This window comes from Passer montanus, unplaced genomic scaffold, assembly GCF_014805655.1.
Source record: "Passer montanus isolate IOZ18808 unplaced genomic scaffold, ASM1480565v1 scaffold20, whole genome shotgun sequence".
Taxonomy (NCBI): domain Eukaryota; kingdom Metazoa; phylum Chordata; class Aves; order Passeriformes; family Passeridae; genus Passer; species Passer montanus.
In genome coordinates this window covers 7,492,274-7,507,318 of record NW_024366592.1, presented here as the reverse complement: position 1 = coordinate 7,507,318, position 15,045 = coordinate 7,492,274, and the positions used below count along the sequence as shown (strand labels likewise).

At 43.1% G+C, this 15,045-nt stretch overlaps 1 protein-coding gene across 1 annotated transcript in view; it reads left to right on the top strand.

Moving 5' to 3' along the window:
* Positions 1 to 15,045, top strand: part of STAB2 (stabilin 2) — a 79,807-nt gene that overhangs the window by 50,020 nt on the left and 14,742 nt on the right. Inside the window, exons 38-53 of the mRNA XM_039708353.1 lie at positions 733 to 778; positions 1,845 to 1,921; positions 3,411 to 3,536; positions 4,024 to 4,097; positions 5,417 to 5,488; positions 7,324 to 7,443; positions 7,824 to 7,871; positions 9,325 to 9,408; positions 9,498 to 9,644; positions 10,038 to 10,163; positions 10,476 to 10,535; positions 10,940 to 11,116; positions 11,198 to 11,287; positions 12,606 to 12,752; positions 14,057 to 14,113; positions 14,495 to 14,618. Coding sequence (XP_039564287.1) covers positions 733 to 778; positions 1,845 to 1,921; positions 3,411 to 3,536; positions 4,024 to 4,097; positions 5,417 to 5,488; positions 7,324 to 7,443; positions 7,824 to 7,871; positions 9,325 to 9,408; positions 9,498 to 9,644; positions 10,038 to 10,163; positions 10,476 to 10,535; positions 10,940 to 11,116; positions 11,198 to 11,287; positions 12,606 to 12,752; positions 14,057 to 14,113; positions 14,495 to 14,618 — 1,575 coding nt within the window. The remainder of the gene's footprint in view (positions 1 to 732; positions 779 to 1,844; positions 1,922 to 3,410; positions 3,537 to 4,023; positions 4,098 to 5,416; positions 5,489 to 7,323; positions 7,444 to 7,823; positions 7,872 to 9,324; positions 9,409 to 9,497; positions 9,645 to 10,037; positions 10,164 to 10,475; positions 10,536 to 10,939; positions 11,117 to 11,197; positions 11,288 to 12,605; positions 12,753 to 14,056; positions 14,114 to 14,494; positions 14,619 to 15,045) is intronic.

The window sequence follows — 15,045 nt, the reverse complement described above, 5'->3', positions numbered from 1 at the left end:
TACCTGTGTCATCCTCTATCTGCCCCAAAAGTACATCCCATTTATTAAAGCCACATGTTTTCCAGAGCAGGATTACCCAGCACATTTTGACTCTCAGATCAAAAGCCTCTCAAGTGCTTCTAAAAGTTGATTTAGCTACACAACACCAGATATTAAATTATGTTCTTGTTAATGCAATAAAAAATAATTAGCAAATAAATCATTTTGTGCTGGCTTAATACAGCTTCTATGTCCAATCAAATTATATTCTATATATACATAATTAAAATGCACTCAGTAACTATTTTAAAACTCTAGCTGTAATAGCATAAAATTTAAAAGTTTATAAGACTATTCAAGATCAGTTTTAAATTTTCCCAGGGAAAAAATTTTGCAAGTTTTGTAAGAAGGTTGCTATATATGCTCTGAGAAAAATTGCAGCTCCTTTAGAAAACCTACCTTTATATAATTCTGATATTATACAAGACTCACCAGACTAAATACAGGTAAATGACAGCAGGTGAAATGTTTTCCTGACAATATGACACAACTCTTCCTTGCAAATGAATGTAAGTGGTATCCACTGATCTATACAGACTCTACAGGTGGAGTCTCTATCAAGACTGAGAGCACAGTGGTGTAACACAGAACTCAGCCTCCAGCTCCACATGGTGGGAACAAAAGACTCTGAATCTAGAAGGATGTTGACCCAAAAGGTTCTGATCCCTACTTCATTTTTTTTTCCACTTGCAGAAATCAAAGATGACGCATGCAACGCCTCGTGCCACACCAGTGCTAAGTATGTATGAAATGTACTCATTTAGAGGAGAGGGGAGGAAAAGGGGACCTCTTGCAAAGCAAAAATCAAGTCCACCTTTTTCATGACTTCTCAGCAGCATATCTCACAGAGATAAGGAGCAATGTCAATCTAATTTATGTGGTGATGAGGCCAGAAAGTTCAAACATCTCCTCTCTTCATATCAAAATATACAAATAACAACAGAAAAATGCTCTCACCAGTCCAGCACCAATATTGGGACACTGACTAGTTTTCAGAGGAGCAAGTGAGCCCCACTGAACCATTTACTGAAGTGCATCTGTCCCCTCACCACTGACCAGGCAGCAAGATTTACACTAGTCAAGACATCTCAAAAAAAACCAAGGAAAACTGGCTGGAAGGACTCCTTGTTTTCAGCCACAGCTCTTCTGTAGGAGCTGAGAAACCAGAGGGGCAAACCACCTTTTTCCCAGATGTAGGTAATTCTCTCCCTTATGTGTTTGTGGCCTTCAGTTCACAGTAACAATATTTGACCAGGCTTTTTTGGCAAAACTACCCTCTCACATTTGCTCATGGGGACCCCACACATTCTGGAATCATGACTGTGTTTCTGACACAAGCAGATTGTTCCTCTCTTATGTATTTTTCATTCACTGACATACACGTGTAGGTCTGAGGACAGGTGCAGGCATGGAAGGAGTAGGGGGCAGTGATGAATTGTGCTGGCTGCATCCCTCCATAAATTGGGTGCACACAAACAAAAATTGTGCGCAGCTTTTTGAGTGAGCAGACATACAAATTCTGTAGTTCTGCACAAAAAAAAAAAAAAAAAATAGGATATTCAAACACCAAAGCATGGAATTCTAATACCTAAAATAATACATCAAAAACACATTTGAAAAACTTGTTCCAGCTAGGTCCATTTTTATGGGTTTAGCTACCTCTTACTGTATGGTTAAATGCCTTGTTATTTCTATGCAACATTACCTTCAGAAACACTCACAAAAACAAGGGCTGTACAAAAGACCTGACCAATTATTTTTTTTCCTCTCTGTTAAATGATGCCTCCCTCCTTTTATTTCATTAGCTGCCTCCTCCTATCGAATGGCACTGCCTATTGCAAGTGTGCAGCTGGCTTTGAGGGGAACGGGACATTCTGCACAGGCAAGTGAACTTTGTTTCTTCCCTTTGAAAAATAAAAAAAAAAAAACCACATTAAAAAAAGAAACCAAAGAAGAATGCTTGAAGCACTCTTTGGTCACAGTAGAGTTGGTGAGAGATGAGCAGCTCCCTATGCACCAGTTAAAAAACAGGAATTGTTGCCAGTTCCCTCAAAACAAACAGCAGCCCAACAGGTGCAGATTCATAGCAAACAAAGGGCTCCAAGTCTCCAAGTTGTGAGGCATTGTGCTGAGGGAGAGCAAAGAAAAGGGAACATGCTGTGCACAACCCCAGCCCCATTGTTTGCAGAGTAATGAAACCTGGTTTGTGACTTTTACTCCCTTTCCCAACAAAGCCCAGCAAAGAGAGGCCAATTCAGGGCACAATAACACTTCCAGCTATTGGAAGCTGTCTAGCTCAACCATTTCCTCAGCTTTCTGAACTTGCTCAGATTTCTGGTGTGGCAAAATCCATTTCTTTAGACTAGAGAGATTTAAGAGACCCTCAGAAAGGGATAATCAGTGTACCTTCAAAAATCTGGGTTATCCAAAACAAACTTCTTCCAGCTACAATAATCATAATTAGTTATAATTTTTCTTAATAGTTAACTGATTAAAATACTAATGTTTTTCAGACAGAAGCCTATTTTTCTACTTACTCACAATGGCTGGCATTGTCTTAATCCCAGATTTTGCCACTCTTATTCGGCCTGTTTTCATTTTCTCTTATGGCACAAAACAGACAAATCAACTTTAATCTGTTGGGGGGAAATTCCCCATGTGCAGGAAGAGCTGGGTCACACAAGCCACCCATAGTGACTCTGCACTCTCCTTGCTCCCTATATAGGATTCCTGGGCAAAACTAGTTGCAGAAAAAAATTAACTCCCTGGTCTGAAATTTATGAAAGAGCTATTTAGGGTCATTTGAAGCAAAATTTAAGGCAATTTTGAGGCTGATTTGAATCACACTGAAGGTCAGACAAGGCTCCCTTTCTGCTCTCCAGTTGTGAGAATCCAGCTCATCCAGAGTTGGAGAAACAGTACGAGTATCCATTTGAATAAGAACCCAGACTTGCAGTCACAGGAGGGCTAGGTGGTATTATACTCTAGACCTCCTGCAAGAGAAGTTATGTGATCTGTGTGCAGAAAATGTCAACCTCAAGGAACACTTAAATGGCTATTTAAACCAGAGATGAACACAAACATTCTTTTTTTTTTTTTTTTTTGGTGTTTTGTTGAAATGGGCAGAATTACTCAAAGTCAGTCCTGGATGTATTTTAACATTCCAGACTAGAAACACCATTTCAGCTTTCCCTCTGGAAACAATAATAGGTATTAAGTAACTAGCACTAATTTAATCTGTGGCCTCCTAATTCAGAAAGACTCATTCCAAAAATGTTAGTAAATCCCTTTAAAAATGGAGACAGATAATCATGAGAAGCAAGAAGCCAGTCCAGCACATTGGTTTAATCTCTGCTGCTGTCCCTGTTCAGCTATTGATGCTTGTGAGAACAGCAATGGGGGCTGCTCCTCCAAGGCAGAGTGCAGGAGAACAACACCAGGAAACAGAGCCTGTGTCTGCAGCGCCGGCTACACCGGGGATGGGATCGTCTGCCTCGGTGAGCACACACCCTGCCCCTGTACCACTCACAGGAAAACCACAGGAGAGGGGTTTCCTCCAGGAGGATGCTCCTCCTCCCACTCTGACCCAGAAGTGCAGCTTGCTGATACTCTATCCCCCAATGCCAAAGGCATCTTTTCTTGACACACGGCTGATACTACTTGGCAAACCGTGTGACACCAAACCTTGCCAAACAACATCTACCCCTAGCAAGGATGACCCCATCTCCAGCAGCTTGATACACACACACTCCTCTGACCATCACAGACTTTTACATACTGTACCACACCTCCCCAGGTTTGGTTTCAGAAATGCTGCTTTAGCCTCCACCAAGACAACTGAAGATCTAGACTGAGGTACTGAGTAACTGAGGGAATGAATTTTGTCATAAATCTGCATTCCCAGTATGTTTTTGCTTAAAATTTATTCTTCTTGGGTTTTCAGAATTACTCTCTCTTTATTACAACTGTTTCTGTTTTATAAAGAAATCAACCCTTGTCTGGAGAACAATGGTGGATGTGATAGAAATGCAGAATGCACACAGACTGGACCCAATCAAGTGAGTACTTTGTTGCTGAAGAAAAATAGACCTAGTCAAGTGTTTAGTGTTGGGCAAAGAAGGATTTCCCCATGTCAACTTTGTTTTTAAGTAGAAAACTGAATTTCATAACAATTCTGAAAAGTATATGCTTCCCTGACAAAGGCATTTGAGGGGGAGTGCAGATAAACAGGAAAAAAAAATCTATTTCAGTGAAAGAAATCCAAAACTGCAGAGGAAGGCAGTGTTTTGCTATTTCAAGTGGTTGTTTTTCTACTTTGAGAGGTTTTGATGTGAAAAGCTGTAAGTTTGAAAGTGATGATGTTTCTTTTATTGTTATAGAAACTGTCCATGGAAAAAATTCCATTTTAGACTAATCCTTCTCCCCACACTGTTCAAGTGTATCCACAAGGAAACAAAATGGCCTGAACCATAACTCTTGCACAGGAGTTACAACATTCTGCAGTCCACTCACTCTTTTGCTGATCTCTAGAAGTAGCTACAACCTGTTTATTTATTCTTCCTTACCTGTAAGAATGTAATTAACATCAGAGTAATAGCAACCTCCACTACAAAACCCCAGCTCTGCAAAGGCAAATTTATAGGATAGAAATGCAGCTACTTTCTCTAATAAGGGCTCTCACTTATCCAGAAGGTACCTAAACACTACAATTACACTACCTCCCAGTTTTATTTCTGCTGCAGATATCTCACTGAATTTTCAAATTCCTAGATATTAAATGTAAATTCTAACTTCAGAACAATTATCAGTGAATTGGAGAATATAATTCATTTCTTTGCAGCTATTTTTCGTCTTTTGTGATAACTGCAAATGTAAAATATAGTAACCAGAACAAAGTGTCAGCTATATTTCCATTGCATGGCAAGTTGCCAATAACACACAATTCCAGGTGTGTTTTGAAGCTACTTTTCATCACTTAAAAAAAACACAGGGAAGGAAAGGGATGAGAGGGGAATACCAACTCATGCAAAAAAGATGAGGGAAACAAATTAAGGGTTTAGCCTGTTTTGTCAGGAAGACAATAATGTGCAGATATCAGAGGGGTCATTTCAAATGAACAGGACAGCAGAGAGGAGACCAGAGATGGATAGGCAGGAAAAAGGCAGATAGAGCCTAATGAAAATTATATACTTCCCAATCCCAGTCTATAGTTACTGGCCGAGAAACTTCTCTAGGAGATATAATGTACTTTCAGATTAATAAATTCCACATCATATCACAATGAAATTACCTGGAAAAAAGTAAACTGTATATTTATGTGTTGAAAAAAATTCAAGCATTTTTCAATGTATGTTTGTTTTCTGATTTTGCTTTGTAGGCAGTATGTAATTGCCTGAAGGGATATTCTGGAGATGGCAAAATCTGCACGTATATCAGTATGTGTTTACAAGTGAGTATCCATTTAAGAGTACAATTTCAGGTCTCATTATAATCATTACACTTTTGGGGGTTGTATGCATTCTGAACTAAGTTAGGTGTGCTAAGAATCTATTTACATTAACTTGGCTAATCTTTAAGTATTCTGGTTCAGTACATGCTTTAGTGCTGTCACTATGGGAGAAACTAAAAAAAAAAATGCAGGAAGGGCTTTTCCTCAACCACAACCTGGATAAAACATAAGTGAGGGCCTGGACTCATCATTGAGTCTTAAATAACTCAGTTCACATCCAATGCAGAGAAACAAACCTTGGTCTGTAGTGCCAAAACCAAAGTCAGCAAATTATTTATCATATAGAGTTTCTACAAAAAGCCAACAAAACCATTTCCTTCCACAACACCCAGCCCTGGACATGCCATGGCACTACCCATTCTGTGCCTCACTTGTCACTGCAGGCTAAAAATTAGCCACATTTGTTTAGCACAAGCTGGCTCACACACTGCAAGCCACATATTGGCAATGAGTGTGGTTCTGTGCACCATCTGCACTGCTCTGTCTCTTGGCAAGCTGCAGCAGGGATATATCCACTCTTCTGTGTACATTAATCCTCTGTGCTCTGAGCACAGCAATAACAATTCTCACCCTCCCAGCCTGGCCTCTCAGCTAGCTTTCTCTGACCTTGAAAGGTTGCAGAGATGAAAGAGCAAGGGTAAAAACACAACCTGGAGGAAGGAGAGTTTAAAGCTTTAAGCCATTGCTCCCTATGATTTTGAATTATCTTGCTTTTTCCTGTGCTGTGTTCCAGCAGCTTTGCTTCCACTTAACTGATTATCCAGGCTAACTTTGTGTTAAAAATAAAGATCATCTTGAGAAGCATCAATGGCTAACCTGGCTCCATGATGATCAAACCTCTGTGCAGCAAAGCTTCACAGGTAGCCAAGGCTGCCAACAGTCTGCCTAAGCCAAGCCAAATCCACAGGAAATCCACCCAAACGCAGTCCTTGCAGCCAGGTGTCTCTCTGACCTGTCAAGGCAGGCCCCACTGGCAGCTCCCAAAGGAGTTTCTGCTCCCTCTCATGGCCCATGAGAAAGGATCCCTGAGATGATCAGCAACAGAAAGGACACCATGAAGCAAGTACCTGAAGAAAAAACAAGAAAGCTTTTCAATTTCCCCCAGTTTGATCTCATGTCCAGGATAAAAACAAGGTGGTAACAGGAGAGCACCTCGTTGTGACTGAGCAGGGCTCTGAGCCCCAACATGCTGCTCCTGAGTGAGGAATACCTTGGTTTAGTGCAGGGAGCTCTCTGGAGGCAGGCAGCTGGGTGAGATGCATCCACTGCTCCAAACCCAGCATTGGACTCAGGTGCAGACAGGAGATGTTTTAGAGACAAGGACAAGGCAAGTCCCTGTTACAGCTGACCTGGGCCATCACACAGTCCTGTGCTATGCTCCTCAATAAATTCAGGCTCCTGGCACCATCCCAGTGATTTACAGTGTTTAAATAGTTCCCCTTAGGAAGAAAATCTAAGACTCATCCCTAAGGTGCAGAGTAAGACTTGCATGCAAATATTTTGCTTCCTCGCAGCCTCATGAACTAAACACATTAAGGAGGGAATCAAAACTAAAAACTCTGCATAAAAGGAGACTTATTTTTTACAAATCCTAAATGCTTTTTGGTTTGGAAGAAAATATATGCCATCAGATGTTCCAGGAAGATGTGGTTTCAAAAAGATCTTGATATTAAACTGTTCTAAATTATATAAGTGGGGGGGGGAAGGGTGAATTGGAATTGTTTTATACACCTGGCAATAAAGGAATTATATATTTTAAACTTTGCCATTACAAGAATAATGGAGGCTGCAGTGAATTTGCCATCTGTAATGACACTGAGCTGACAGACAGGACCTGCACCTGCAAACCTAACTACATTGGGGATGGATTTACGTGCCGAGGCAACATCTTCCAGGTAAAGTGCTTCACATGTTTGCTGTCCTCTATTTCTCTTCCCATAGTTAATACAATGGTTGAAACGCATCACTTGTTTCTTGGACAAAGTTGTAGCCCAGAATTTGAAGTTATCCCTCTCCAAGAAACCAGGAACAAGATGCTGCAATATAATCTTAACTGCCAAAACAAACAAAAACCCTAATGGACAATCATTATGATTGTAATATTAGGGAGTTTTAGGTTTCAAAGAAGCCTGCTGTTTGGCAGAGTAAGGTAAGAACAGAACAGAAGCAATACAGATATCCAAACCTTTCTTGTCCGAGTGCTGCATTTGTTTTCACTCCACAGATGTTGCCTCACATTTGCAGCATTGTTACAGAGACTTTTTCTTAATTGCAGGAACTTCTCAGGAACTCCAAAACATCTAGGTTTTATTTTCACTTAAAGGTAAGAAAAGGTTGAGTGGTTGGGGTTTGCTAGGTTTTCGTGGGGGGGTTCTCATCCCTTTTTTTTCTCCAAGAGTGCAGAGCAGACAAGAATCTGGTATGCACCAACTTCCTGCAATGTAATTGGGACTGGATTTGGATTGTCAGTCACTAGTATTTGAGATGCTCTAATGTAAGCTATTAACTGTCACTAAAACAGTATTAATGATCAAGACCAAAGTTCCAGAGAAAAGCAAGGCCTCCAGATGCTGTCACGGGCTCCAGCTGGGTAATAATTAGCATTGACTCCATGATTGCAGAAGGCCAATCCATTACTTCATTATTCTTATATTGCACTATACTTATTAAGAAGCTCATCACCCTTCCAATGAGCTGGGACAATCCAATGAGCTGAGAGCTGTTTTGATCAAATAACATCTTACAACAGAGCAAATGACAGCTCCAAAAAGTCCTGCAAACCACACAGTTTGCTGAATCTGTTGGTATGTCAGTCCAATATAGACTGATCCAATTGGCCAATCAATCCAAACACCATCACCAGTGGCCAATTAAGAAATCACCCTTTGGCAAACAAATCTCCTTAACACATTCCACATGTGCACAACAACAGGGGCAGCAAGTGGAGAGAAGACTTGTTTCTCATTCTTTTCTCTGACCTTCTCACAGCCTTCCCCAGGAAAAGGCCTGGGAAAGTCGTGCCTGCTGCTCTCTATGGAGAGAACTGTGGCTACATCCAGACTGGGCATAAAACTGAAGCTTTCACCTATTCACAGACTGAGATCTGACAGCACATCTCTTGTGAATTCTGAAGCAAGAGTATACCACTCATTTCCTACCCCTTCTGCATCTCCAAATGGCAACATTTTCAGTTGCCTCCCTGAAACATCACAGGGTGCTCTGTGTCTTTCATGACAGCCAGTCAGCTCTCACTGATTTTTGGAGACTAGTGACAGCAATTCTCTGTTTACCAGAAGCCTCAGGGCAGCACAGACCTGTACACTGGCCTGCTAACCTAAAGACCTATAATCCAGTTTCAATTTTGCTACCATGGTAGACAGGTGGCTTCCTCCTGCTTTAGGAGAGCTCTCAATCCCTTTCAATTAGGATACAAGCACCATAAAGTCACCCCAGGACATCTTATCAGTAGTGCCTGCAACAGCCCAGGTCCATTTGTGCTCCTAAGAGTAATTAATTTAATTCCCTCATCTCCTGTTTGTTTTTGCAGAGGAGATAAAGACATGGCTATAAGACAAAATCTTCTATTTAATACCTGTGAGCAAAGGTGACAGACGAGGCCAGGAGTCAAAGCCCACATGGGGAATTTCTCTCACCCTTGTGTTGCAGGGAAGGGAACTCAACACACGGCAGCAATGGAGCTCCACAGGGCAGTCCCTGTCACTGTGTGGCATCACATGCATTAACTCATTGCTGCTTTTTCCTCTTCAATTTGGCAGGTCTTGTCCATCAGTGATCTCTCAGGCCCCGGCCCTTTCACCCTGTTTGTCCCTCACACAGACATACTGAACAGTGACCCACGAGTAAGTCAAATGGCTCAGTACAAATGAGCTTTTTTTTTCTTCAGTTGCCTTGCCCAGCTGCCTCTCAACCCCTCCATTTCCCACTGCAGGTCAAGGACTGGATTGCCAAAGGAGTGATGGCTCAAGTGCTCCGGCACCACGTGGTGGGTTGTGCCAACCTGCTGTACAAGGACCTGACAGCCATCACCAACGTCACCTCTCTCCACGGTGACCCCATACACATCAGCTACTCCCAGGTAACCAAGTGTGGAGGGACAGGGAACAGAACAGCAAAACAGCCCACTCTCATTTACCTTTTAAAGATATCAGTGGTTCCCTTTCCTCCTCTGCTGCACAAAAATAATTACTTTCAGCTAAGATTGCCTGTGCAGCTGAAGAGTTCAGCACTTATTTGGTATTTCAAGAGTCGAGTTCTACAACCCTTGTGTTGACACAAGCTATTTTATCCTCAGACTCTGACTTTATGAGCATGAGGAGAGTTTGAAAAAGCAAAGGGCAATTTATTAAAGCTGAAAGTACTGTTTGCTGCAAAGAAAAGATGATCTGAGCTTATGATATCAAAGCAATTCATCATCAGCCTCACTTTCCCACAAGATTTCACAGAAAAAATGTTTTTGTTGCCTTTCCAGAACTCGCTGGTTTTGAACAACAAAGCTGAAATTGTACTCAGTGATGTTGTTGGCACAAATGGTGTGATCCATGTCATAAACCAAATCCTGGTCCCTTCACAGATGCAGGATTTCCCCCTCAAGAAGGTATGTGCAGCTTATCACCATTGCCAACCAAAGGGCTTTTCCACAGTTACTGTCAGATATATAAATCATATAAGTCAACAAAAAAAGTGACTCTAAAAAGATCTTATACAAATAAATTAAATATTATATTTCAAATTCACCAGAATTACAGATAAAGTAAGGGCAGTATAAGAGGATTTCTGTAGAGGGTTTTTACAGCAGCTTTGATTTTATAACAAAAAGTGACTTACAGGGAAAAGCAAGCTCTTACCTGCTTTTTTAATACCAAATAATGTATTTCTTAGGTAAATTACTCGCTTTTCTTCTTTGTAGGAAAGTCTTAAAATGGTTGCAGCCAAGCATGGGTACATTCTGTTCAACACTTTGCTGGAGGTAAGGACACCAGAGACAGGAGCCATTGGGAAACGGTTGTAAATTAATTTTTTTAAAGACAAAAACACAGAGAACACGTCATCACCGGCAGGATTTTGTTCAGGAGAACCAAAGGGCTCACCATACAGTACACAAAAACCCTGCTCACCACCAGTCACACTCCCTAAGAGCTTGGGGATGTTAAGCAGACCCACAGCCACCTTGCCCTTCCCCACTCAGCTCTGTCCTACTGTATATCAAGTTCAACTCACACATCTGCTTTTTAAAGTCAAGGTGTGTGCAGGCTGGTGAGCAGGCAGCCCACAGAGCACCACACCCCAGTTACACCTGACATTCACCCCACAGGGTCAGTGGCACTTTGGACAGAGCATTAATCTTCTGCCCCAATTGTTGCTGTGTTGCAGAAGAACAACCTGCTGGGGCTGATCGACGATCCCATTCACAAACCCGTCACGCTCTTCTGGCCCACTGACACAGCCATCCGTGCCCTGCCACAGGAGCAGCAGGACTTCCTCTTCAAGAAATCCAACACCAACAAGCTGGTGCAGTACCTCAAATTCCACATTGTCCGTGATGCTGCGGTAAGCCCTTGCATTCTGGGAGTGTTGCCACAGGCAAAACACTCCAGCCCAGACATGTGCAGCTTCCTTTTTCTTCCCCAGGTGTTGGCCTACCAGCTCCCTAGCTCCGCCCCACTGAAGACCCTGCAGGGCTCCAACCTGAGCGTGAGCTGTGGGGATAACGGGGAGATCGTAAGTGTTGGCTCTGCTGGCAAGTTTATTCCTCACTCCTGCTGCAGGATAACTCCTGCAGACCAAACTCTGCCTTGGCACAGCCCCCAGGGAGGGTCAGTGGCACCAAAACCTCGTTGGTCATCACCCCTGCATGCCAAGAGCCACACCAACAGATTCAGCAAACTGTATGGTCGGCAGGACTTTTTGGACCTGCCGTTTGCTCTGTTGTAAGATGCTATTTGTTCAAAACAGCTCTCAGTTACCTTGAAACTGAAATACCAGCACACTTTAGCTTCTACAATGTGAGTGGAAAACCACTAAGATCAGCCTGGTTTTGAACCCCATGAATTTTTTTCATTGCATGCAAACTCTGGTGTGTAGGCACTTCCAAGCTAAGGCCGCAGGCACACACATAGCCTGATAAACCAGAACAATGTCACATTTTTCTTTGCAAATATATCAGGTCATACCTGGCAAGCATCTAAACCTAAATACACATAAGATAAACCTGTGAGCACAGAACTGGCATATTGTGTCCTCTTCAGAAAAGAAAGATATCATAGAATGATTTGGGTTGGAAAGAACCTTGTAGATCATCTTGTTCCAAGCCCCCTGTTATGAGCAGTGACACCTTACACTTGGCCAGGTTACTCAAAGTCCCATTCCATCTGGCCATGGACACTTCCAGCGATGAGGCATCCACAGCTCTCTGGGCAACTTCTTCCAGCGTCTCACCAACCTCACAGTAAAGAATTTCTTCCCAAAATCCAGTCTAAACCCATTTACTTTCAGTTTAAAGCCATTATTCCTTGTCTTATCATTGCATGCCCTTGTTAAAAATCCTTCTCCAACTCTCACATATCCCCACATAGGGACTGGAAGCTGCTCTAGGGTCTCCCTGAAGCCTTCGCTTCTCCCAGCTGAACAGATCAAATTCTCTCAGCCCATCCCCACATAGGGAGTGGAAGCTGCTCTAGGGTCTCCCTGAAGCCTTCTCTTCTCCCAGCTGAACACACCAAATTCTCTCAGCCTATCTTCATAGGAGAGGTGCTCCAGCCCTCTGAGTATTTTCATGACCCTCCTCTGGACTTCCTCCAACAGGTCCACAGCCTTCCTGTATTGGGAACTCCAGAGCTGGACACAGTACTCCAGACACACATCTGCCCTTAGGACGAGAGGCCCCAAAAACTGGATTTGAGCCCCATAGCCATCAGTTTTACTTACAGGATAGTTTGCCATTCCACCTTGCCCCAAGAGCATTCCTACAGAGAGCAGGAACCCAAGGAGGAGCAGCTCATGACCTGCCATGTCCCCCTCTCCCCATCCCATCTCCCAGGGCGCCCTGTTCCTGAACGACGGACAGTGCAAGGTGGTGCAGAGGCAGCTGGAGTTCGATGGGGGCATCGCCTATGGGATCAACTGCCTGCTGACGGAGCCCAGCCTGGGGGGCCGCTGCGACAGCTTCCTCACCATGGAGCTCATGGTCAGTGCCCCTTGGGGTCCCTGCTGACAGAGCCCAGCCTGGGGGTATTGCTGTGTATTGCTGTGACAGCTTCCTCAGCATGGAGCTCATGGTCAGTGCCCCTTGGGGTCCCTGCTGACAGAGCCCAGCCTGGGGGTATTGCTGTGACAGCTTCCTCACCATGGAGCTCATGGTCAGTGCCCCTTGGGGTCCCCCACCCTGACAGAGACACAGCCCAGGCACCGATGCCCACTTTCACTGGGGTAACACTCCTGCAGCTCTGGCACTGATGCTGCAGGCTGGCTGCATCTGCTGCACTGCTTAGAGAGAGATTCAGAAGTGCAGCACAATGCCTCACAGGTGCACAACACAAATCCTGTATCCACTCAAAGCAGCACACAGGACAAGTGGTTCCACTGAAGACCATAAAAAAGCTTGCAAGCAAAAACTTGAGCAAGGACAAATCTTTCTGTCGAGCTTTTAAATTAGTGGAAGTTCACGCTACAAATTTGTCCGTAGAGATCACGTTTACAAAGTTCCCTATTAAAAAAAGAACAGCATTGCTACTCCAGCAGCTCATGGTATGAAGGACACAAGACAAATAACTGCTTACTCTGTCTCAGTCTCTGACATTTCTTGTTTTTTACACACCTGAACAGGCACTGTTAGCGTGGAGGAAGTTTCCTCCATGAACTTTGATGGGTCCCACAAATGAGAACTTTTGAAAGTCATCTTCAAACAGTTTCAAGACCAAGTTTACTTCAGTTTAATTGGAAAGTATGAAAAAATTTCCTGGAAGTAAAAGAACTTTCAGGTAGTCTTTAAAAAAAGCTTCTCAGAACACGTATTTCAGTTACAAAACCAACAGTTGTGTATATCCCATCTGCTCAAGTTGCCTTTTGTTTATGATGTCATTAAATTAAATTAAACAGATACCATTTCCTCAAATATCATAAGCAGTTCCTGAAAAGCAAACATTTTTCTGTACTCTAAATTAGACATCCAGGTCTAATACACATGACATCAATACTTGTTTGAACAACATTTATTATCTCTTCCCTCCTTCTTTAAACCCAGACCAGTTTCCTCTTCCAGAATTTATAAGAATTTATATTCCAGTACCAAAACTATTTTATTGCATTTTTGTGGCACTAAATTATTGCAACTACTTTGTTGTCACTCTCCTCTCTTGCTCCTCCACAGTTTTCTATTATTTTTTAAGTGCAATAAACTTTATCTTTCTGCTGTCATAAAAGAAACTTTTTGTCCAAGTCAAATGGTCTTTTGTAGCCATTATTTTAATATACTTTTTTTCTCTTTTCCAGGGGCATTGTGCTAGCTGTTTCAGTAACTATAAATGCCCTCCAGGGACAAAACCAAAGGTAAAACATTCAAACCTCACATGTAAGCAGACTAACATGCTTTTCACAAGAGCAAACTAGAAAAAGTTTCTTAGTATAAATAAAAAGAGAACCTTTGACAGTGCTACCACACTATTAAGTGGCAAAGCTGTCCCTGGGCAAACACGAGGGTGCTGGTGGGGGATGCTTGCTGGTCTGACAGAGCAGCCCCTGCACTCCCAGGAGCACTGCTCAGCATGTCAGCAATCAGAGACGGTGGGGGTCTCTCACTTGCCCTCTTCACACATCACATTTTGGTTCAGTGTTACACCAGCAATTACTATTTAAAGAGGAAAAAACCAAACTCCATGCAGCATTCATTCTCCTGTGTTCTCCCCCTCCTCTCTCTGTGCTGCCATGTAGGGAGGAACCCACTGGTGCACCTACGAGTCCTACGGGCTGCGGAGGGATGGGTGCCGCAGGAACTGCTCCATGGTCATCCAGATAGCCAAGTGCTGCAAGGGCTACTTCGGGCCAGACTGCCAAGGTAGGATTCCCACCCATCCAGCCATCCTGTGCCCTCTCCTTCCCAGTACAACTGTGTAGTGCCCAGCAGGCAGAACTGGGAGAACTGGGATAAGGGGCACGAGGACAGACCAGCTGCAAAATGAGGGAACTGAAGAGCATAAGGTGTCAAGTGCTTCTTCAATTCAGATTATCTCCTCTTATTTAGAGAAAGTTTTAAACTCCATAGTAACAGCAGGTGGGTGCTACAGAGAGTAAAGGCTGTCCTGCTGAGCAGGTCACCAGCTGAACGTGCTTTAAACACAGATTGGGTTCACACAGCAACACCAGCACACACCTGAGAACCAGTGCATAATTGCTCAGCCACAGAAAAGTGCACTCATCAGCAGAGTAAGCTGAGAAGTTGTAGTTCTGAACAGGTGGAGACGATTTGGGAGGCTCCATCTCAG